Here is a 23,190-nt window from a genome sequence, read left to right as displayed (position 1 = left end):
TATATATATATATATACACTCACTGGCCACTTTATTAGGTACACCATGCTAGTAAGGGGTTGGACCCCCTTTTGCCTTCAGAACTGCCTCAATTCTTCGTGGCAGAGATTCAACAAGGTGCTGGAAGCATTCCTCAGAGATTTTGGACCATATTGACATGATGGCATCACACAGTTGGCGCAGATTTGTCGGCTGCACATCCCTGATGCGAATCTCCCGTTCCACCACATCCCAAAGATGCTCTATTGGATTGAGATCTGGTGACTGAGGAGGCCATTTGAGTACAGTAAACTCATTGTCATGTTCAAGAAACCAATCTGAGATGATTCGAGCTTTATGACATGGCGCATTATCCTGCTGAAAGTAGCCATCAGATGTTGGGTACATTGTGGTCATAAAGGGATGGACATGGTCAGCAACAATACTCAGGTAGGCTGTGGCGTTGCAACGATGCTCAATTGGTACCAAGGGGCCCAAAGAGTGCCCAGAAAAAATTCCCCACACCATGACACCACCACCACCAGCCTGAACCGTTGATACAAGGCAGGATGGATCCATGCTTTCATGTTGTTTACGCCAAATTCTGACCCTACCATCCGAATGTCGCAGCAGAAATCGAGACTCATCAGACCAGGCAACGTTTTTCCAATCTTCTACTGTCCAATTTCGATGAGCTTGTGCAAATTGTAGCCTCAGTTTCCTGTTCTTAGCTGAGAGGAGTGGTACCCAGTGTGGTCTTCTGCTGCTGTAGCCCATCTGCCTCAAAGTTCGACGCACTGTGCGTTCAGAGATGCTCTTCTGCCTACCTTGGTTGTAACGGGTGGCAATTTGAGTCACTGTTGCCTTTCTATCAGCTCGAACCAGTCTGCCCATTCTCCTCTGACCTCTGGCATCAACATGGCATTTCCGGCCACAGAACTGCCGCTCACTGGATTTTTTTTCTTTTTCGGACCATTCTCTGTAAACCCTAGAGATGGTTGTGCGTGAAAATCCCAGTAGATCAGCAGTTTCTGAAATTCTCAGACCAGCCCTTCTGGCACCAACAATCATGCCACGTTCAAAGGCACTCAAATCACCTTTCTTCCCCATACTGATGCTCGGTTTGAACTGCAGGAGATTGTCTTGACCATGTCTACATGCCTAAATGCACTGAGTTGCCGCCATGTGATTGGCTGATTAGAAATTAAGTCTTAACACACAGTTGGACAGGTGTACCTAATAAAGTGGCCAGTGAGTGTATATATATATATCTCATTTGATTTTATAGTATTATGTGGGTATTGGAAACGTTCCAGTATCTAAGGGCTCAAGATAATTACTAGAAGATGCATTCAAATCACGGGTGACAATTTCCCCTCAAATAAAATCACCAGCGAAATTTGTACACTGGCGGATTTTTATGCCCAGGCTGACTTCCTATTACAGAACATAAACAAGGTGGTCAGTTGTCCTATGTTGTCCTCAGTTTGCATACTGCTTGTAGCCACAGGGAAGATTTGCTGTATTCATAGTGAATGTAGAGATGTATGAGGCAGTGTTAGATGTGTCCCTGTGTATTATAGAGCAGCAGTTGGAGAATGAGGGTAGAAAGAACTGATACAAAGGTAAAACCTGTGAGAGTTCCTCAGCGTGCTTCTGGCTCTGTGTATATGTAAGACTCAGATTAACCCTTTAAAATTATCTGTGTCCTCCACAATGGATTAATCATTTAGAAACAGCTATTTTCTCTTTAAATAAATTAACCATTTTGGTACAACTTTTTTTGCCTTCCACAGTGCTTTAATTTCTGTGAAGCACCAAAAGGGTTACTAAACGTATTGAATGTGGTTTTGATGGTGTCACTTTTGGATACTTTTTGTCATATAGACCCCTCAAAGTCAATTTAAATGTGATGTGGTGACTAAAAAAAATTGGTTTTGTAAATTTTGTTGGAAAAATGAGAAATTCCTGATAAACTTTGAACCCTTCCTAACCAAAAAAAATGATGTTTCAAAAATTATGCAGATGTAAAGTAGACATGTGGGAAATGTTATTTATTAACTATTTTGTGTGATATAACGCTATGGTTTAAGGGCATAAAAATTAAAAAAGTTGGAAAATTGCTAAATTTTTGACAAATTTCCAATATTTTCACAAAGTCCAGAGTTATTACCACATAAAGTGACACTGGTCAGAATTGTAAAATTTGTCCCTGTCAGGAAGGTGAAAACACACTTCTGTGCGAAGGGGTTAATGACATGAATTTTCAGAAAATTCTTATACGGTAATTTAGCACTTTTTTCTTTTCACGCAAGTCAAGGTCCTCTACAGTAAATGCCTGAGTACAGTTTAAAAAAATAGTAAAGAACAGAATATTATATCAATGTTCAAGAATAGATAGTGTACAGCACGTAATTAGGTAAGAACTTACCACTTAGGGAGAAATCCACACTTGATGCTCCAAAAATGATGCTCTCTTTAGAATAGATGGCTACTTCTCTATCTGCTCGGAGATCATACATGCGACACTATCAATAAAACACAAAGGGATCATTGTACAAGACATTGCTAGGATCCTGTCAATGTTATCTAAATATTTTAGCACTGGTAAAATGACTTATGAAGAAAATTATTTGACTATGGGCAATCACCAAGTAGCACTTAACCCTAAACCATCATCTCTTACTTTAACCCCCTTAACTATCGCCAATACGTCTTTTAGAGGTGGCAGTAAAGGGTACTTATTCCTCAGCGCCCCTTTTTAATGGCGCTGTGAAATAAGGTTATAGCGCCCCCCAGCGTCATTACTTGGTCATTAAGTACCAAATTGGCTCTATCACTAAGGAGTAAAATGCACCCTATTGAATTGTAATACTATGTTTGTTTTTTCTGGGCCAAACAGACTATTTACCGTAGTCCTGTATAGAGGGTATTAAAGACTGTCATACATTTTTGTTCACAAACCCTTCAATATTTTTGTGATTTGAAGCTGCCATTTAATATAATAACTTTCATGTTTTTATGTTGTGTGCTGGACCACAGAAATGCTTAACCACAAGGTGATGGGTTTTTTCTCTGTAATCATGTGGTAATGAGACCTCATCCTTGTTCTCAGTCTCTGCACTGTTTCTCCAACATAGAGACCCTCACTATGACAAATAGAGCACAAAATTAAGTACACTACATTGGAAGAGGAACTGGAAATCTTAGGCTATGTGCACACGTAGTTTTAGGTCCTGCGGATTATTCCGCACGGATTTGGAAAAATCCGCAGGTAAATTGACCTGCGGTTTACCTGCGGATTAGCCTGCGGTTTAGCCCTGCGGTTTCACACCTCTACAATGGAGAAGGTGTGAAACCGCAGCGGATTCCGCACAAAGAATTGACATGCTGCGGATTGAACCCGCAGCAAATCCGTGAGGAAAAATCCACAGCATGTGCACAGCGTTTTTCAGTTTACCATTGAAAACAATGGTACTGTACAACGCAGCTAAATCTGCTGCGGACCCGCAGAGCCTGAAACGCTGCAGATCAGGAATGGCTCAGTATTTGCTCAGGATTTGACGCAGGTGAAATCTGCACCAAATCTGCAACCGAGGTCACTGGTGGGTCACCTGCGTTTTTAAAGCATTTTTGATGCATTTTTTCATTGCATGCATTTTTTTGTCACTTGAAATAAAGCTAATTGAAAGTTGGCTTCTGGGAAGGAAAAAAAAGTGATTTCCTGTTTGCAGATATATTGGGGGTATGTGCACACGGTCGGTAAATGCTGCAGGTTGGACTCTGCGTACATTCGCAGCGTCCAACCCGCAGTGTCCAGCTCTTACAGCACAGTGGATGAGATTTCAAGTAATCCCATGCCCACTATGTGTACACTGATGCCCACAGCTCACCCGCGGAGACGGACATGCAGCGCGTCTTTCCAGATCGCAGCATGTCAATTTATGTAGTGGAGACGGTCAGTCTCCGCTGTGTAAATTACCCACATTAGATGTGGTAAAACCGCATTATCTTCCCTGTCACATGTGTATTAAGTGCAGGAACGCAGCTAACTGCGCATGTGTACTCATTTACATAACGGTGAATCTTGTGGCACAGCTGGAAGTACATGACACAGGAAGTGGAGGAAAGCACAGAGAGAGGTCCCCTCCTTTTTAATAAATAATTTTAAAAAAATGGCGTGGGATCCCCCTATATTTGTTAACCAGCCAGAGTAAAGCAGACTACTGGGACTGGTATTTCAGGCTGGTTAAGGATTCAATATCCATGAACCTTACCAGCCTGATAATACTAGGCCTCAGCAGTCTGCTTACCTTGGATGGCTAGCAAAAATAGTGGTATCCCCTTAAAAAAATAGCGTGAGGTCCCCCTATTTTTGTTAACCAGCCTAGGAAAAAGTAGACAGCTGCAGCATGGTATTCTTAGGCTAGTGAGGCCCATGGATTTTGACCCTCACATCCTAAAAATAGCAGCCCACAGCCCCCCCGCAATTGGCGCATCCAAAGATGCTCAAATTGTGGCACTTCACCCGGCTCTTCCCACTTGCTCCATAGTGGGTGACAAGTGAGGTAATATTTGTGGGGTTGATGTCACCTTGGTATTGTCCGGTGACATCAAGCCCACGGCTTAGTAATGGAGAGGCGCCTCCATAAAGACACAGCCAGAATTAAGTATTTTAATTGAAACAAAGTCACAGACTCCTTTAATGGTTCATAATTAAACCGTACTTACTTCATGGCCTAATTCCACCGAAGCCCTCGATTTTCTGTAAGAGAAATAAAATAAAAAAGCAACAATATCCTTACCGTCCCGCCGAGAAGATATACATACTGTCCCACTACGAGTCCAGCTCTGCTACATCTGGATGCCTTTGGATGAACACTTTCATTATGCCACCAATCAACCTGACATCTAGACACAGTGGAGCTTGAAGATGATCACCGGAGATAACTTGGTCCCCGGTGGTCACATGCACTGCAGTTCTCATGATCAGCTGATCATGAGAACTTGGCAAGTGACCGGAGATAATTCCATGCACGGCAGTTCTCGCAGCCAGCTCAGTTCATCGCGAGAACTGCAGTGTACGCGAACTTCCGGCTGTGGCACAAGGTACACCTTTATTTAAATTAGTTCACATGCATAGTAAAATGCATTCTCGCACTGAATACGTATGTGACTATAAATATAATGCGGTTTCACCGCATCTTATTAATTCCTATGGGAAATTTATCTTGCGGAGACTAGCGTCTCCGCAAGATAAATAGGCATGCTGCGGTCTGGAAAGACGCGCCGCATGTCCGATCACTCAGGGATGCAATGGGCGTCTCACATCTCTGAACGCATAGTGGGCATGGGATTTCTTGAAATCCCATCCACTATGCTGTAACATGTGGCCTCTGCGGGTTTGAAGCTGCGGAGGTACGCAATGTCAAATTTGCAGCGTTTAATGACCGTGGGAACATACCCTTATAGTCCTGCTGTGCATTGCGGATCTGTATTCAGTCTGTGGTCATTACATGAGTGTAAGTTTTGTAACTCTTCACATTGGAAGGATACAGTTGTGACCAAAAGTATTGACACCCCTGCAATTCTGTCAGATAATACTCTGAATACTTTCTTCCTGAAAATGAGTGCAAACACAAATTCTTTGGTATTATTATCTTCATTTAATTTGTCTTAAATGAAAAAACACAAAAGAGAATGAAGCTAAAAGCAAAACATTGATCATTTCACACAAAACTCCAAAAATGGGCCAGACAAAAGTATTGGCACCCTCAGCCTAATACTTGGTTGCACAACCTTTAGCCAAAATAACTGCGACCAACTGCTTCCGGTAACCATCAATGAGTTTCTTACAATGCTCTGCTGGAATTTTAGACCATTCTTCTTTGGCAAACTGCTCCAGGTCCCTGATATTTGAAGAGTGCCTTCTCCAAACTGCCATTTTTAGATCTCTCCACAGGTGTTCTATGGGATTCAGGTCGGGACTCATTGCTGGCCACCTTACAAGTCTCCAGTACTTTCTCTCAAACCATTTTCTAGTGCTTTTTGAAGTGCGTTTTGGGTCATTGTCCTGCTGGAAGACCCATAACCTCTGAGGGAGACCCAGCTTTCTCACACTGGGCCCTACATTATGCTGCAAAATTTGTTGGTGGTCTTCAGAATGCAATGCACACGGTCAAGCAGTCCAGTGCCAGCGGCAGCAAAGCAACCCCAAAACATCAGGGAACCTCTGCCATGTTTGACTGTAGGGACCGTGTTTTTTTCTTTGAATGCCTCTTTTTTTCTCCTGTAAACTCTATGTTGATGCCTTTGCCCAAAAAGCTCTACTTTTGTCTCATCTGACCAGAGAACCTTCTTCCAAAACGTTTTAGGCTTTTTCAGGTAAGTTTTGGCAAACTCAAGCCTGGCTGTTGTGAGTTCATTTTCCCCTCCGTCACTGAGGCCTGGTGAACTCCCTATTCTAGTGAAGGAAGGTAGTGAGCCTGATTATCAGGCACCTGGGACTAATGAAGACGATTGGCTGAGTGGAGTCACTGACTGGATTTAAGGCAGCCTACGCCCTTTCTGCCCTGCGGGTGATTTCTCTGTGGACTCTTGGACACCAGTCTGATTCCTGCTCTCCTAAAGCTAAGTTTTCTGTTTTGCCTTTTTGCATCTAAGATTTGTTTTTGTTTTTCTTGCTTTTTGGATTCTGCCACTCCCTGCTGGAGTGTGCAGTGTTCCTGAGCTCTGTCTTCTGAAAGTACCTGAGTGCTGATTTAGTTTTGAAGCTTAGTTGCTTCAGGGCCATTTTTATTTCAGCTTGTTGGCTTTTGTCTCTGATAGGGTTTTGGCAGATTGCAGACAGCAGCCTTCCTATCCGTTCCTATCTAGGTAGTTTTTTGGGCCCCGTCTTTGCTCAGCCTGTCTTTCTGTCTGTGTAAGTGTTTTCATCTTGCTTCACCGTCATTATATGTGGGGGGCTGCCTATTGCTTTGGGGTCTGCTCTGGGGCAGTTAGATTTCCCCTTTCCTTCTTTAGGCCTATGTATCTCCAGCTGTGATTGAGGGGTCTAGGTCATCGTAGGAACCCCCCACGGCTACTGCTAGTTGTGTTGATAGGTTCAGGGGTCTGCAATCTGATAGTTGCCAACTTCTCTGGTTTTCAGGACTTAGCTAGCATTTCTGTTTTTGCCTCCTACGGTGACTCAATCATAACACTGGCTTTTTTATGTCTCAGGGTAAGAAGTGGGGTCTTCCTGGGTTTCCTACCATACAGTCCCTTTTCATTCAGACGCCGACGGATAGTACGGGTTGACACTGTTGTACCCTCGGACTGCAGGGCAGCTTGAACTTGTTTGGATGTTAGTCGAGGTTCTTTATCCAACATCCGCACAATCTTGCGTTGAAATCTCTTGTCAATTTTTATTTTCCTTCCACATCTAGGGAGGTTAGCCACAGTGCCATGGGCTTTAAACTTCTTGATGACACTGCGCACGGTAGACACAGGAACATTCAGGTCTTTGGAGATGGACTTGTAGCCTTGAGATTGCACATGCTTCCTCAAAATTTGGTTTCTCAAGTTCTCCGGCAGTTCTTTGGTCTTCTTTCTTTTCTCCATGCTCAATGTGGTACACACAAGGACACAGGACAGAGGTTGAGTCAACTTTAATCCATGTCAGTTGGCTGCAAGTGTGATTTAGTTATTGCCAACACCTGTTAGGTGCCACAGGTAAGTTATAGGTGCTGTTAATTACACAAATTAGAGAAGCATCACATGACTTTTCGAACAGTGCCAATACTTTTGTCCACCCTCTTTTTTATGTTTGGTGTGGAATTATATCCAATTTGTCTTTAGGACAATTCTTTTTGTGTTTTTTCATTTAAGACAAATTAAATGAAGATAATAACAAAGAATTTGTGTTTGCAATCATTTTCAGGAAGAAACTGAGTATTATCTGACAGAATTGCAGGGGTGTCAATACTTTTGGCCACAACTGTAGGTTCATCTTGGTCTATCAGAGGGCATTGAACTTCTGATCACAATATGAATTTTGAATATAATTTTTGAATATATCAGACATTCCAGAGATTATTTCTGAGCATTTCTCAGATCAGGGATAAATCAGATTTCATGTTCAGTTTGGATTGCAATGTCCAGGGGACATTTTTGGACAGACTTGAGCAGCTGACATGGAGACCTGTTCTGGAGAAGTACATAAAGAACGAGAAGGCCTGAAGAAATGCACTGTACACAAACTTGCATAAATATTTGTATGAGCTTGAAATCTTGCTGCGTTTGCCAATAAAATTAGTGACTACATAAGTAATGTGAGGCAAAGCACAAGAAGCTTCCGCATGTGGCATGGAGCTACTACAACATGCTACACTGTCACCACAATTACCGTAGCATCATCTGAGCCAGAGGCAAATGCGTCTCCACTGGGGTAATACCTAGAGAAAAGAAAAGTGCCAATGAGTAAAAGTAAAGGAAATATATTAGTGTACAGCATTAATATGCAGTGGCATGTAAAAGTTTGGGCACCTCTGCTCAAAATCACTGTTATTGTGAACAGTTAAGCAAGTTGAAGAGGAAATAATCTCTAAAACTCTTAAAGTTAAAGATGACACATTTCCTTTGTATTTTGGAAAAAAAAAACATATATATAAATATATTCATTTTTTAGATTTTAAAAATTACAAAAAGGAAAATGGGTCAATGCAAACGTTTGTGCACCCTTGGAGATTTGCAGAAGTGAAGACAAATATATTTTTTTCCTATAAAAGTTGTAAAAATACTAAGCGGCAATTACAACGTCATTTTTTTTCCTGTGAATCTCGCCAGGTCTCAAACCCACAACCTTAACATTACGGGTAGATATTTAAGATACTGAGCAACAAGATCTGATGATGTAATGGGGAGAATTCTGTGTACCTGATCTGTATTGCAGGCTCTGACTTAACAAGCAGATAATACTGATATACTGTAGTAATACACTGCTGTGGTCAATGCATGCATTTGTATTCTAGAGGGAGAATAAAATATTTTTTCATCGTATAAAATTCCTAAAAAAATAATAATGAAAAACACCTGACAATGAAAAAAATGTCATTTTTAATGTGTTTTTTTTTAAATTATAAACATCACAAATCAACAAATAACACGTCATATTTGATGCCCCTGTAATCTTAACTACCCGCGCAACACAGCAATCAGATTATTTACGGGAATCGGTAAATGATGTAAAAAATGTCATGATTGATATTTTTCTCAACTAAACCCATAAAAGTTTAATAAAACTGTAATGGTGAGGCCATATTCATACATAGAGTTAATGCTACGTTCTTTCTGCTGCTTTATTTCTGTTTATTTGTTGCGATTTTTGGGCAGATATGAAGCAGAGCTTTTAATGTGCTTTTAATAGTACAGAAAAGCTTTAATTCTGCACTTAAAAATGCAACAGTAGTTTTTTGTTCATGTGTTTTTTTCAGAAGACACCTAAAGAGAAACAATGCACCAAAACTGCAGGGTCTTTATACTACAGGGGGTGGAGATTTCATGGAATCACATCCACTTTGCTTGAACATTTAGATCTTTGCTACATGCTACGTATTTTCTCCCTTTTTTTAGCTCATCTCTAGTCCCAACTGTCCCGGGTACAGAGGACAGTCCCGGATTTGGATCTACACCCTGCAGTCTCAGGCGTCTGCTGAATTTCCCTCATTACCACCAACCCTCTGACAACTCCTCCAGCCGGGGGGAGAAAGAAATGGTAAATGGATGTGGATTGGCATGTGGCCAGGGGCATGGTCAAAATTTGCCACACCACACTATGCACGTCACATCATCTGTCCCTGTTTTTTGTTCTTCAAAAGTTGGGAGGTATGGTAAACCTGCTGTCAAATAGTCCAACCATGCCACCACCACTGATTGGCAACTTTCTGCCTATGCACAGTGTACACAGAATGCTGTCAATCAGTGGTGTGGGCTGGGTTATACCAGGTGCAGCATTCAGAGAACTGCCTGATCTGCGTCAGATAAAGCAGTTTTTAATCAAAACTGTAGCAATCAGCCCACTAAGTAAGTGAAACATCACTGGAATCAGAGTCTCTGTCCTTTCATCATACTGCTCTCAGATGGGGTAGTAAAATTTTTTTGACAGTTTGCCTTTAAGAGACCAGAGAACTGTGATACTACTATGGCTACCAAAACACCTACATCAGTGATGTGATTAATTTCTAGGAGGTGAAGGCAAAATAATACTGGATTACCTTTTTACTAAAATATCTTCCTTATAATATTATATATCAGTTGCACATATATTTACCGTACATAGCGCTATCATACTCTGCAGCTTTGTATACCAGAGGCATAATCTGAAGTCACTTGGCCATGTTGCAAAATGTGGACCTGCCTTCCCCCTACCATGTGCCATTTACAATACTGATTTTCTTTATTGGCCCCTTTGGGCATCAGGACTCAGGGATGTTTGTGGCTTCTTTACCCCTATCGCTACAGTGCACATCTGCTGTAAAGTTACTGTCAATCTATAAAACTGTCCATTGCTCATGTTACATTCAAAGAACATAAAAAATCTGCTTTCATCCAGGCCACAATGGCCATATAAACTACTTTAAATTCTGTTCCACATTTTACAAAAGAGCCAGTATCCAGTATTTCCTGCATGGAAATGGGTCGTTCCCAGTAAAAGGCTATTGCATTCCTTTCACTTTTCCCCCAAAAAACTGAAGAGAAATATATTCCAGAATAAACTGGTTTGAAAAGTGGTCTACGTATTTTCTGACTTGTAGAACGCTTTGTACAGATCCATGTGGCAGGCTGTGTACGGAACAGAAGAATCTCATACTGACCGGACACTATTGATATCAGATTCATGAGTTTCAAACGACTGAATGCACTGGCCAGTTCGCATGTCCCACACCATTGCTTTCTTGTCACAGCCCTAAACAAGGGGAAAAATCATAAAAATTCAGTCAGCAATGGACATGATATATTTTCAGGGTCAGCACTGTATACATCAGTCTGAAGCTGAAGCCGCATTTACACTGAAGATAATTGAGAAAGAGCGTTGTTAAAATGCTCATATCGTGATTATCTTGCCGTGTAAACAGGCTGCTGATTATCCGATGAAATGATCTTTTGCGCAGCACAAAAAGTCATCGTTCTTAGCGGAGCATCATCCTGTGTGAATAGGACTCATACTGCTGAGAACCGAGAAACAAAGAAATGGGGCACCACCGAAAGGATAATTAAGGGGATCCAACCTAGACCTAAATAGTACATATGTTTGACAAAAAGGAGACAGGCCATGAGAAGGGGATCACCCTGAATAGGACATTGCATATATAATACAAATTTTATTAAACACAGTAAACACATGGTCACAAATGTGACACATACACAAATAATACAATGCTCATAATAGAGCAACCATAATAGAGCTTATGTGCACCGAGCAATCTACTACAGATCGCCGAGTGGGCATCGATTACGTTGGTCTGCCTATGTAAACAGGCATTTAAGCCACCACCGATCAGTAAAAGTTTACCAATCAGTGGAAGTATCGTGCTATCGGTCAGACCGTTATAATGGACATTATATTACAATCATTCAATTATCAGCTTATTTCAATAGAAGCAGAGATAAGCGGCTGCCGGACTCTTCTGGTGTCACCTTTGTTAGAAACAATAGGATTAGACATGTAAAAATCCAAACTGTCCCACCTTGACCCTGACAGAACAGGTTCTAACAACCCCATAAAGGCCCTGTCTCACTAAGCGACTTACCAGCGATCCCAACACCAATATCAAGGTGTCAGGATCGCTGGTAAGTCGCTATGAGATCGCTGGTGAGCTGTCACACAGACAGCTTCACCAGCGATCAGCACAGCGATGCCGAGCACGCGGCATCGCTGGCCATTCCTGTAAAAAATAGAATCAAAATAAAAAATATAGTTATTCTCACCTTCCGACGTCCCGTTCAGCCATCCTGCCTCTCTCCACGCTCCGGTCCCAGTGAGCCTTTGCGAGAATGACCGCGAGATGTCACGGTCTCGAGGGATAACAAAGTCTCGCGGTCATTTGTGCAAAGGATCACTGGGACCGGAGCGTGGAGAGAGGCAGGATGGCTGAGCGGGACGTCGGAAGGTGAGAATAACTATATATTTTTTTTATTATTTTTTACACCTGATCGCTGGTCTCCCGCCTGTCACACACAGCGATGCGTGCTGGCTAGCGGGAGACCAGCGACCAAAGAAATGTCCAGAGGTTTCTTCCAGCGATCTCGGCAGGGGGCTGCTCGCTGATCGCTGTCACACACAGCGATCTCGCTGGTGAGATCGCTGTTATGTCACAAAAGTTGTGACTCAGCAGCGATCTCGCTACCGAGATCGCTTAGTGAGACGGGGCCTTAAGTGTGAATTTCTCAGCATATTCCTCCAAAATCCTAAAAGCAGAAATCTGTGGCATGTTTAACAAGACATCCCACAAAAAAGAATGTTAGTAATACTCTGTACATGTAGTAATACACAGAACTCTATACCAGACAGCGGAAGATCTCTGTTCTGGTGTGAGCATTACCACATACAGAGCATTTTGACATAATTGGACAGATGCCTACTTGGCCAGAACACTCCTCAACTAGCAAAGTATCCATTATCTTCCTTCGCTGACCACTATTTTTCACTTCTCACTTTGTCTGAGGATATTGGCTTCCTTATAAGAAAATGTTTCTAAGCCCTTCTACAAGGAGGATCAGAGTATATTCTTATCCTGATAATATTTTTGGTCCCATGTAGTTTCCAATATTCCATTACTTACTCCAGATACAAAGGTATTTCCAGTTTCGGATGGAGCAAGGTCGAGACACAAAACATCTGCACCATGCCCATGAAAACTTTGCAGGAGCTGACCACTCTCCACGTCCCAGAGGGCACATGTCCCATCTCCACTGGCTGTCAGAATCTGAATGTAAAAACAAGCATACTCTGATCAGTCATTGATACACAGATTATCTACACATACATACTGTAGATCGTCTACACTTCATTTTAAAGGAGTTCCAGAAATATATAATTATGGCTAATATCACATCACTATGGCACAATTAATTTAGATTGGCATTTTTGTACGCCAGTCTTAATGAAGGGTATGCAGGAAAAACATGCACCTAATTCAATAAGAGGCGCCTCGGAAGAAATTTTACTTCAGTCTGCGTAAGGAACACCGCTACTCTTTAATAAATTTGTCAGCCGGGCCTTGCCACACCACATTCCCTCAAGCACCATTTTGGCAGAGATTCCCGAAACTGGTGTAAAAATACCAAGGGATGCAAAATTTTTGGGCAGCTTTGTGTTGCACTCAAATACTTTGACACTTGAACATGATTTACGCCAGAATTCTGTCTTAACACAATGAAGAATCAGGGTCTAAATTTGTCTACAATTCCTAACATAAACTATGCAATAGGAGAAAAAATGGATCAATAGCAGCAATGTCATCAGTACTCAGACAAGGTTGTGGTTTGAAATCCATATTTATAGTGGACTTTTCATAAAATTTTTCACGTTGAACTGGATACATGATGTCATAGCGGCTGTGGAAGCAAAATAAAATATTTTGCTTTTTTACATTTCACCTTTCTGTTGCAGAAATACTAGCAATCAAAGCATTTGGCACCTAATGAGTTCCCTTTTGTTAAGTCTAAGAGGGTATTATCAGATACTTTTTACTGGGAGGCATGTTATTCTGCCTCCTGTATGACACTGACCAACCACTAGCAGGAAGCAACATAGAAGTGCCAGCCAGAGTGTGCAACCTAAATAAACACTGAAGATATATTACATTGTACAGTGCTCCACATTTCTGTTGTCTTATCCAATCATATGCATGTGGCAACACAGCAGAAAAAGAGCAAGCCCCCATAATAGCTTAGGTTTGTCAGCTCTCTGATACACCTCTCATCTCCTTGTCTATCCTCCTGTATAATTTTAGAAAGTGCTGGGAGATTAGAGCACAGATGTAACACCCATCTCATAAGGTCCATGTGGGGGAAAGGTGAGGCACAACTGAGTTTAGCTGTTTCACATTACAAAACTTTTTATCAGTTCAGTTTTCCTCCTCTTATAGCGCTGACATCTCTGCAGTGCTGCTATTTCCTCATACTTCCTGCCTGGAGATGAGTCACACTTATTTCTGCTGTACTTAAAGCTCTGGACAGGCAGTGTGTGTGCGTGGGGAGGCAGTATTAGAAGAGGAGGAGAGTTAATAGAAGGGTTTGTAATGTGACATAGCTAAACGCATCTGTTGTGCCCCTTCCCTCACTGGGACCGTATCTGATCTCATCTGTGCTCTAATCTCCTAGCACTTTTGCAGTCATGCATTAGGTTAGACCAGGAGGCGAGAGTTGTATTATTCCATCTCACAAACTGAGAAACTTAAGCTATGGTGGGGGTGTGAGTGTTTTTTTTTTGCTCTGTTGCTGCCTTTTTATGATTGGGCAGCTCAATCAGGGAGAAGAGTACCAGTGGTGTTATGCCTTCTACAAAGGGTAGTGGTGGCTCTACCTTGTATACATAGGGGCATGTGTTCTAGCATTACACATTTGTTTTCTTGCAGATTCCATGAAATGTTGGGGAGCCCTAATTTCCGCCCTGTATAATGTATAGGTTGTGTAATACAACCTTGTGTACAAGACTTTAGGCAGTGTATCTATTGTTCTTAGACTGTCTCAAATGATTCAGGAATGAGATTAGGTAAAGGAGTAGTCACACCCTGCCCTGCTCATCTCGGTCTGAATTACTAAGCAGGCTTTTAAGGCCTCTTTACACAATGCAGATTTTGTGCAATTTGTAGTCAATCATCCTCGCACGTAATTTTTGTATTGTGAGCACAGTCGTCATTTAATTGTATTCTCTGTTGTAATTATTTCTGAAGAAGCGTCTGAAAATTTTTAGGATGTGCATGTGTGCAGTGTCCCATTTTTTCCAATACATAAAATAATTTTATAAGTATCTGAAAAAGTGACAGGAGGCATGAAATATACATCACTAGACCTGACCATAATACTTTTCTATCAAAAGTTCAATAGAAAACTAATGTAATTGCATTGATAAATTTGCTCTCATACATTTTTTTTTATATTTAAAGTTTTAAGTGACATAAAAATCAAGATTTTATCTCCAAAGACTAAAACCTTAATAAACTGGTTGGGACTGAATGTCCACAATTATGGAGATTTCCTTCAGCTACAGTCAAGGACTTTTATTTGGATTTTTAGTAATATTTTATTGTTGCAGGATTTTTGATTTGTAGCATTATTAAATGGCTGCTGTTTTTTGGATGATTAACGTGAAGCAATTTTCATCCAGAACTTTTTACTAATGAGCTCGCTGCTAATATTAGTTGTTTCCTGACTCTGTGTTATGAACTAATTCTATGTATTATTGGTAATGTTATTACATGCCTTACATACCGGATCACAAAGGGTTTGGATTTACGTAATCTGGCAGAATGCTAAAAAGTTCACAGTGACAAGACTGAACTTGTTCCTGTGACTCATATGAGTATGTGACTTGTAAGTGATGATGTCGGCTGGGTTTTACTAAAAGAGAAGTTTCATATTTTCCTATGAAGATTTAGAAAACACCAGTCCTAGAAATTGCTTGGATACAGTAGCAACAAGAAACAAACATTTGAAGCCCCAAAATATCTTTAGTAACTGACATGTCGAGTCAAGCTGTTTACTAACAATACATACTTGTCTTCTTTGTTCCAAACCTTTTCATCTTTGTCATATTTTCACATTTGTGTTAACATTTAGGGCTATGATCACATCTGTGTTGGAGGCACTAAACTTATAAAATGCTCATTTTAACATTAGATGAGAAAACATTCGCACAGGGTTATACAGGCATAGTAACATGGATTTTGAAACTAAGTACACCAGCCTCCTCAGGTCTAAGAGAACTATTTTATAACGTATGCAGTTTGTCTTGTACAATCCGCTGACAGATCTACTTTAATGATCTGAACTTTGAAGAGTCTGGAGCACAAACATAAAAACATAAGAGATAGATGTCAAATGGTTACATCACATTACTGAGTGGCGGTAACAGCCCGGGTAATCGATAATAATGACATGCATAAAATAGTACTAAATCAAATACAAAGCATCAGTATAGAGGCAGCCATGCCACTGCGATAGAGTCAGTGGTGACAAGGGATCAAGCACTGACCTGGAGGTTAACAACTTGAAGGGTAACTCTACTACCTATATATCAATGACCTATCCGAAGAGTAGGCATCAATATTAGATCAGTGGGGTCCAACATTCATTGTTTGCCAGTGCTGACATCTAGTCAGCACCAAGAACACCTGGTGGTGGGGATACCACTGATCTGATATTGGTGACCTATCCTGGTGATAGGTGTTAGTAGTATAGAGTGGCTCTCTTAGCTTGCACATCTTCACACTTGTCTTTTTCTGTTTTGAAGGGACAGTCAGTTTTTTTTTCTATTTGTAGTACACGGCCTCTGACTGAGCACTCCACACATCAGCCTAAGGCATCTTAAATAGAGCTTGATCCTACCTGCCCATATAATTGTGAATCAAACTGTGCCACTATACGACATTTCTTACAGTAAAGAAGCCAGACGTGAACACTGGAAGATATTATACACAATGTATCCTTTATTAAACACTATCAAAATGAACACACACACAATAACGATAAGAACAGATGCCTCTTGTGCGAGGAACCCTAAATGGTACAGACTGTTATGAATGGGTCACCGAGGAGAAAAAAAGCAAAACAAGCTCAGGGATCCCTGATGAAGGTGCCAGGAAGGGCGCCGAAACGCGTAGGAAGGAATAAAGCAGTACTTTGTTACTACATCTTGCATCCCAGGTGATTTTGTGGATTCAGCAGCGCGGACTGTGGCACATCTTGCTTCCCATATTCTCTGGCAGTTTTTCCACTTTGGAGTGGTTGGTGGAGGTCCTGCAGCAGCTGATACTGTGTTATGTCTTCAAGCCAGTTGTGGGTCACACAACCGGAATAGGTGAGTGGAACTGCATTACACCACTCACATCGTAGTGTCACTAGTGATAGGGCACTATTGCACCTCTTGTTCCCCCACCCTTTTTGTATTAAATCCAATCTGAGATTCCTGAGGTCCAATCGTCATCCTTATTCTCAGGTGGCGGATCTACACTGATCAAATCAGCCTCACTACCTCCTGTTACCACCAGAGGGAGTCTGGAAGGAGAACTCACAACTGGTGAACCAGAGAATGAACTCACAACAACAGACCCAATATATACAGATTGTAAAGACCAAGTGCAGATATGCAAACAGAACAATGGGTAGTAATGCTCCTATTAACTCTTATCAGCTCTCCATCAGCTTAATCTAGAGTAATCTAGAGACCGCTATGTTGTCAAATGCATGTGCGTGCAAGGAAAAGGAGGTGAAGTCCAATCCAATGTACTATACTATACCTTTAAAGAACCAGTGCATAAAAGGGGATTCCTTTCAACTAGTGGGGCCAAAATATCCAATACTAGAATGTCATAATGACAGTAGTAAGAATCAAAATGTGTACTCATGGCACGCTCCTATTTCCTATTGATATACGCTATCTCACTGTCATTAAATATGAATCACCACGTGCTGTATGCCAAGCCTATACAGATAAGGTGTTGTAGTAGAGACCGGAATATAGAGGTAGGTGGCATTACCACCTATTGTTCTGTTTGCATATTTGCACTAGGTCATTACAATCTGTGTATACTGGGTCTGTACCTTATAACATTCTTGCACAGGAAGCATCTGTTCCTATTGATATTTGTTGTATGTTAATTTTGATAGTGTTTAATAAAGGATACATTTTGTATAAATATCTTCCAGTGTTCACATCTGGCCTTTTGGCTTCTTTAGGGTAAGGAATGTGGTATAGTGGTGCAGTTTGATTTACAATTGTCTTAAGCCCCGTCACACACAGAGATCTCGCTAGCGAGATCGCTGCTGAGTCACAAGTTTTGTGACGCAACAGCGATCTCACCAGCGATATGGCTGTGTGAGACATGTATCAGCGACCAGCCCCCCCTGCCGGATATCGCTGATCGTTCTCGAAAGCCCTGGACATTTTTTCGATCGTTGGTCTCCCACTGGCCAGCACGCATTGCTGCATGTGGCAGGCGGGAGACCATCGATCAGCGAGCTGGAGCTGGTATCCGAGGTAAACCGTGGGTAACTAAGTGCGCGCGTCACTTAGTTACCCACTGTGTACCTTAGATACCAGCGTGCTGGTGCTGGGAGCTGGTATCAAAGGTAAACAGCGGGTTTCTAAGCACCACACGGCGCTTAGAAACCCGCTGTTTACCTTGGATACCAGCTTGCAGCGCCAGCACGCTGGTATCTAAGGTACACAGCGGGTAACTAAGCAACGCGCGCGCTTGTTACCCACGGCAGCTCACCAGCGATCATGTAGCGACACACCAGCGATCCTGACAAGGTTATATCATTGTCGGGATCGCTGGTGCATCGCTATGTGTGACGGGGCCAGCGGGAGACCAACGATCAAAGAAAATGTCCAGGGCTTTCGAGCACAATCAGCGATACCTGGCAGGGGGCCGGTTGCTGATACATGTCACACACAGCGTTATCGCTGGTGAGATCGCTGTTGCGTCACAAAACTTGTGACTCAGCAGCGATCTCGCTAGCGATCTCGCTGTGTGTGACGGGGGCTTAAGTGACACTATACTGTGATAAGGATCACCAATCTTTGATCTAATTCTGCCCATATAATTGTAGCCTTCCAGCCAGGGAGAGGCATCTTGCTAGGTATATGGTCCCAACAAAGGGGAACACCTTGTCACTGGCTGTTGGGCTCACATACTTTGGCCAATTTGTGCGCTAGGTACATTCATTTTTAAACCTTTTTTTCTATACCAGTAATGCAGTTCCAATTTCAATGTTTACATATTGTCATGTTTCAGAGTGCAGCTTTAATTTGTTGGTTACTATCCTGGTTATAGGTCATCAATAGTAAAGTAATGGAGAAACCCTTTAAATGGTAAAATTCGGGTTACTTATATCTAATACCAGACGCTAAATGAAATTCATATGAAGTTATACACAGTAAGCATCCTCCACTAGTGTCTCCAGACTGATAAAATGCTATAATTTATCTTGCCATTTTATTACCCACCTAAATGGAATAAGGGATTTTGAATCAGTTAAATGAGAGATCTCTGTACAGCATCATTTACCTGCATGTCAGAGTTAGTGAAGCTGCAGGCAGACAAGTAATTGGTGTGCATCGCCACTGACTTCTTCTTTGCAGCCATGTTTTCATTTTTATCAAATGTCAGAGGGTATACAGAACACTTATTATCCAAACCGCTGTAATCATCAAATTGCAGACGTTAATAAACAAATTAAATAAAACTTAAAGAGCTTCTCTATTGGAACAGAAAAAAATAACTCAAGAATGTGTCATAAATAAATTACTAAATTTGATTAATTAGCAAATGTCATTAGTTTTGTATAGGGAGGTGAATACTATAGAGTTAAAATGACATTTGTCTTTTTACACTCACAGAAACATTAGAATGTTAATAGGACAGATGCCAGTGAGCATGGGTAGAAAACATATCCTGCGCCCTTCATGTGTAGGAAGATGTGATCCCAGTAGAAATTCTGATCTAATGGTAGAGAAACCAGAACTGTCGAGGTAAGACGAGGCTGCTCACACTGCTGTCCACCTTGTGTTTCTGACCTAATACTGGAGATACCAGGAGTGCTGAGGTAAGAAGAGGCTGCTCACACTGCTGTCAACACTGTGTTTCTGACCTAATACTGGAGATACCAGGAGTGCTGAGGTAAGAAGAGGCTGCTCACACTGCTGTCCACACTGTGTTTCTGATCTAATACTGGAGATACCAGGAGTGCTGAGGTAAAAAAAAGGCTGCTCACACTGCTGTCCACCATGTATTTCTGATCTAATACTGGATACCAGTGGTGCTGACTGAGGTAAGAAGAGGCTGCTCATACTGCTGTTTACCCTGTGTTTCTGATCTAATACTGGAGATACCAGTGGTGGTGAGGTAAGAAGAGGTTGCTCACACTGCTGTCCACCCCGTCTTCCCAAATGACAGTATGTGTAGGTTATTGCCAAGTTACTGCACCAGAACTTCCTGCTGCACATACTCACAGGCATCTGTCCAAGCATTCTAGGCCAGGTTTCTGTCAGTATAACAAGTGTAAAAATTTAATTCAATGGTGATTATCTCCATAGAAAAATTTAGTGTGATTGACTAATCAAAGGGAATCAGTCACCACATATTTCTAACCCATCTCAGCAGCATGATGTAGGGAGAGATCATGATTTCAGTGATGTATCACTTACTGGGCTGCTTGCTACAGTTTTGCTAATATCACTGTTTTATCTGCTGCAGATCTAATGGTTCTATGAATGCTGAGCTCTGTGTAACTCCAGCCACATCACTGATTGACGACTGTCTGTGTAAACTGTGCATAGGCAGAAAGCTGCCAATCAGTAGGTGTTGATTGGTTGGACTACCTGGCAGCAGGCCAAGTAGTCCTCTAGTGATAATGTCCTGATGATAAAACAGTGATTTTATCAAAACTGCAGCATGCAGCCCAGTAGGTGTCACCACCCTGGTATTCGGGTCTCTGTGCTTACATTCTGTTGCTCTCAGGTTTGGTGGCAAAGACCTGATGAAAAATTCCCTATACATGTTAGAAATGTATTTATAATGATATTTCCTTTAGTTACAGTGCTGCTTGAAAGTTTGTAAACCCTTCAGAATTTTCTAGATTTCTTAATACATTGGACCTAAAACTAGATCAGATTTTCACACAAATCCTAAAAATAAACAGAACCAAATTAAACAAAATGAATAAAAATATTACACTTTTTTTTCATGAGGAAAATTATCCAAAATCACACCTGTGAGTAGCAAAAGTATGTGAACCTTTAGGATTTGCAGATAATTTGAAGGTGAAATTAGAGTCTAGTGTGTTCAATCAATGAAATGACAATTTAGGGGTGAGTGGGTGATCTGTTTTAGTTAAAGTTGTTGTTGACAACTTTATTTATTTTCTCTGTTCCCGGAGAACCTCTTTGGTTGTCAAATACATACATTTTTTTTCAAGTAGTCTAAAATAACAAAAGTAGTAAAACTTTGACCATCTTCCCCACAGTTAAGGCCCCGTTACACATAGCGATGTCCCAGCGATCCCACCAATGATCCGACATGGATGGGATCCCTGGGACATCGTTAGGCTGATCGCTGGTGAGCTGTCACATAGACAGCCCCTCCAGCGATCAGGACCAGCGAGCAAGCTGGTTTCTAATGCAAACATCGGGTATCCAGGAGCCGCGGCTCTTGGATACCCGCTGTTTACCTTGGAAACCGGCACACACACTGGTTTCCAAGGTAAACATCGGGTATCTAAGAGCTGCGCAGCTCCTGGATACCCGATGTTTACATTAGAAACCAGCGCCCAGCGTCGCTGATCGCTGGTCTCTCGCTGCCACACGCAGCGATGCGCGCTGGCCAGCGGGAGACCAGCGATCGAAAAATGGCCCAGGCCGATCGAGGACGATCAGCGATAACCGACAGGGGGGCCGGTCGCTGATCCCCGTCACACACAGCGATCTCGCTGGCGAGATCGCTGTGGCATCACAAAATCAGCGAGATCGCTGTGTGTGACGGGCCCTTTACCACACCATTGCTTCCCGGGTTTCTACCAGACTCTGTTAATATGGCTCCGGTTGCAACCTGATAACATGATTTGTGATCACTGGCAGCCAATCACTGGATGCAGAGGTGATCTCACTAGAGTCAGTGATTGGCGTTGTTGCCATGTCACCCTTGTAATCTGGTAAACAAACATCAGCAGAGCATGGTCTCACATAGCGAAATCGCTAGCGAGATTGCTAATGGGATGACTGGGATGATTTAGCGAATCCTGCTTTGAGCAGGGGGTTGGACCAGATGGCCCAGGAGGTCCCTTCCAACTCTACGATTCTATGATTCTAATGCGTCACCAATTTTGTGACGCAACAGTGATCTCGCTACATGTGACACACAGCAGCGCCCTTCCCCCCTGCTGGATATCGCTCATCATGCAGGAATGTCCTGGGCCATTTTTTCGCTGTTGGCGTCCCGTTGGCCAGCATGCATCGCTGTGTTTGATCGCTGGATAGTTGCTGCGTCGCTGAAGAGATCTGCCTGTTTGGCAGCTTACTAGCGATCATTTAGTGACGCACCAGCGATCCCTACTAGGTCGTATCGCTGACGCTGAAGCAGCAGGAGATTGATAAGGGGATTGTTATTCCTGTAGTTATTTTACACAATCTACAGCAATTAGAAAAAAATATTATGGGACTGAACATTTAGTTCAAAGAATATTCCAACATGAAACTAGCAAATGTATCAATACTATTATGGATTATAGGAAAATGTTATTATTTAGTATTTATTACTCACATAGATATTCTTATTCTTCTATTTAGTTACAACAGCCATTTACTCCAACAATGACAATAGGAAGTGCGGCTATACTGATGCTATAAAATCCCTCGGAAACTATTGGTAGAACTGTCACTTTGATACTAATAGAACATACTGACTAATTCATAGGTTTTGCAGATGGCTATTTAATATTGATGCCCAGCTTGAATTACATGGTTACGTGGTGCAGGGTGGAATTGACTAAGTTATGAGAATTTTAAGAAGGTTACAATAAATCTAAAAAAATAGAAAACTTCACAAGGTATCTAAAATATACTGGGTTTTTTTTTAAATCAGATAGTTTTTATTCAACAGATAAAGCAAGTACAACTTGCACCAAAAAACATACAATTAGACATTTATAAGATTTTGTTTTTTGCCCCCCCCCCATCTAAAATATACTGTACTGTACCTGTGTACAACATTCATTTACAATCTCAATTCCAAAAGAGTTGGGACGCTGCATAAAATGTAAAGAAAACAAGAAAGCAATGATTTGGAAATCTCCTATAGCAATATTTCATTCACAGGAAAACATGGAACCAAGTGTGGACATTCAAGCAAATGTATATGAGTTGGTGACTCTAGGTTAAGCACCTGTTCACACTATGCTTATGCTTGGATGTGACGGTCAGTGAAATTTGAATTTTTAAAATCTGCCTTT

The 23,190-nt window shown here is 41.7% G+C and overlaps 1 protein-coding gene across 1 annotated transcript in view; it reads right to left on the bottom strand.

The window, feature by feature from the left end:
- GNB5 (G protein subunit beta 5) overlaps positions 1-23,190 on the bottom strand; it is an 83,464-nt gene that overhangs the window by 5,964 nt on the left and 54,310 nt on the right. Inside the window, exons 5-9 of the mRNA XM_073568418.1 lie at positions 19,254-19,386; positions 12,801-12,944; positions 10,833-10,924; positions 8,366-8,414; positions 2,411-2,507 (exon numbers count right to left, since the gene is read on the bottom strand). Of these exons, the coding sequence (XP_073424519.1) occupies positions 2,411-2,507; positions 8,366-8,414; positions 10,833-10,924; positions 12,801-12,944; positions 19,254-19,386 (515 nt within the window). The remainder of the gene's footprint in view (positions 1-2,410; positions 2,508-8,365; positions 8,415-10,832; positions 10,925-12,800; positions 12,945-19,253; positions 19,387-23,190) is intronic.

The sequence above is a fragment of the Dendrobates tinctorius genome, unplaced genomic scaffold, assembly GCF_039654945.1.
Source record: "Dendrobates tinctorius isolate UK_male_01 unplaced genomic scaffold, ASM3965494v1 ptg000022l, whole genome shotgun sequence".
NCBI lineage: Eukaryota > Metazoa > Chordata > Amphibia > Anura > Dendrobatidae > Dendrobates > Dendrobates tinctorius.
This window is presented reverse-complemented; position numbering and strand designations above follow the sequence as displayed.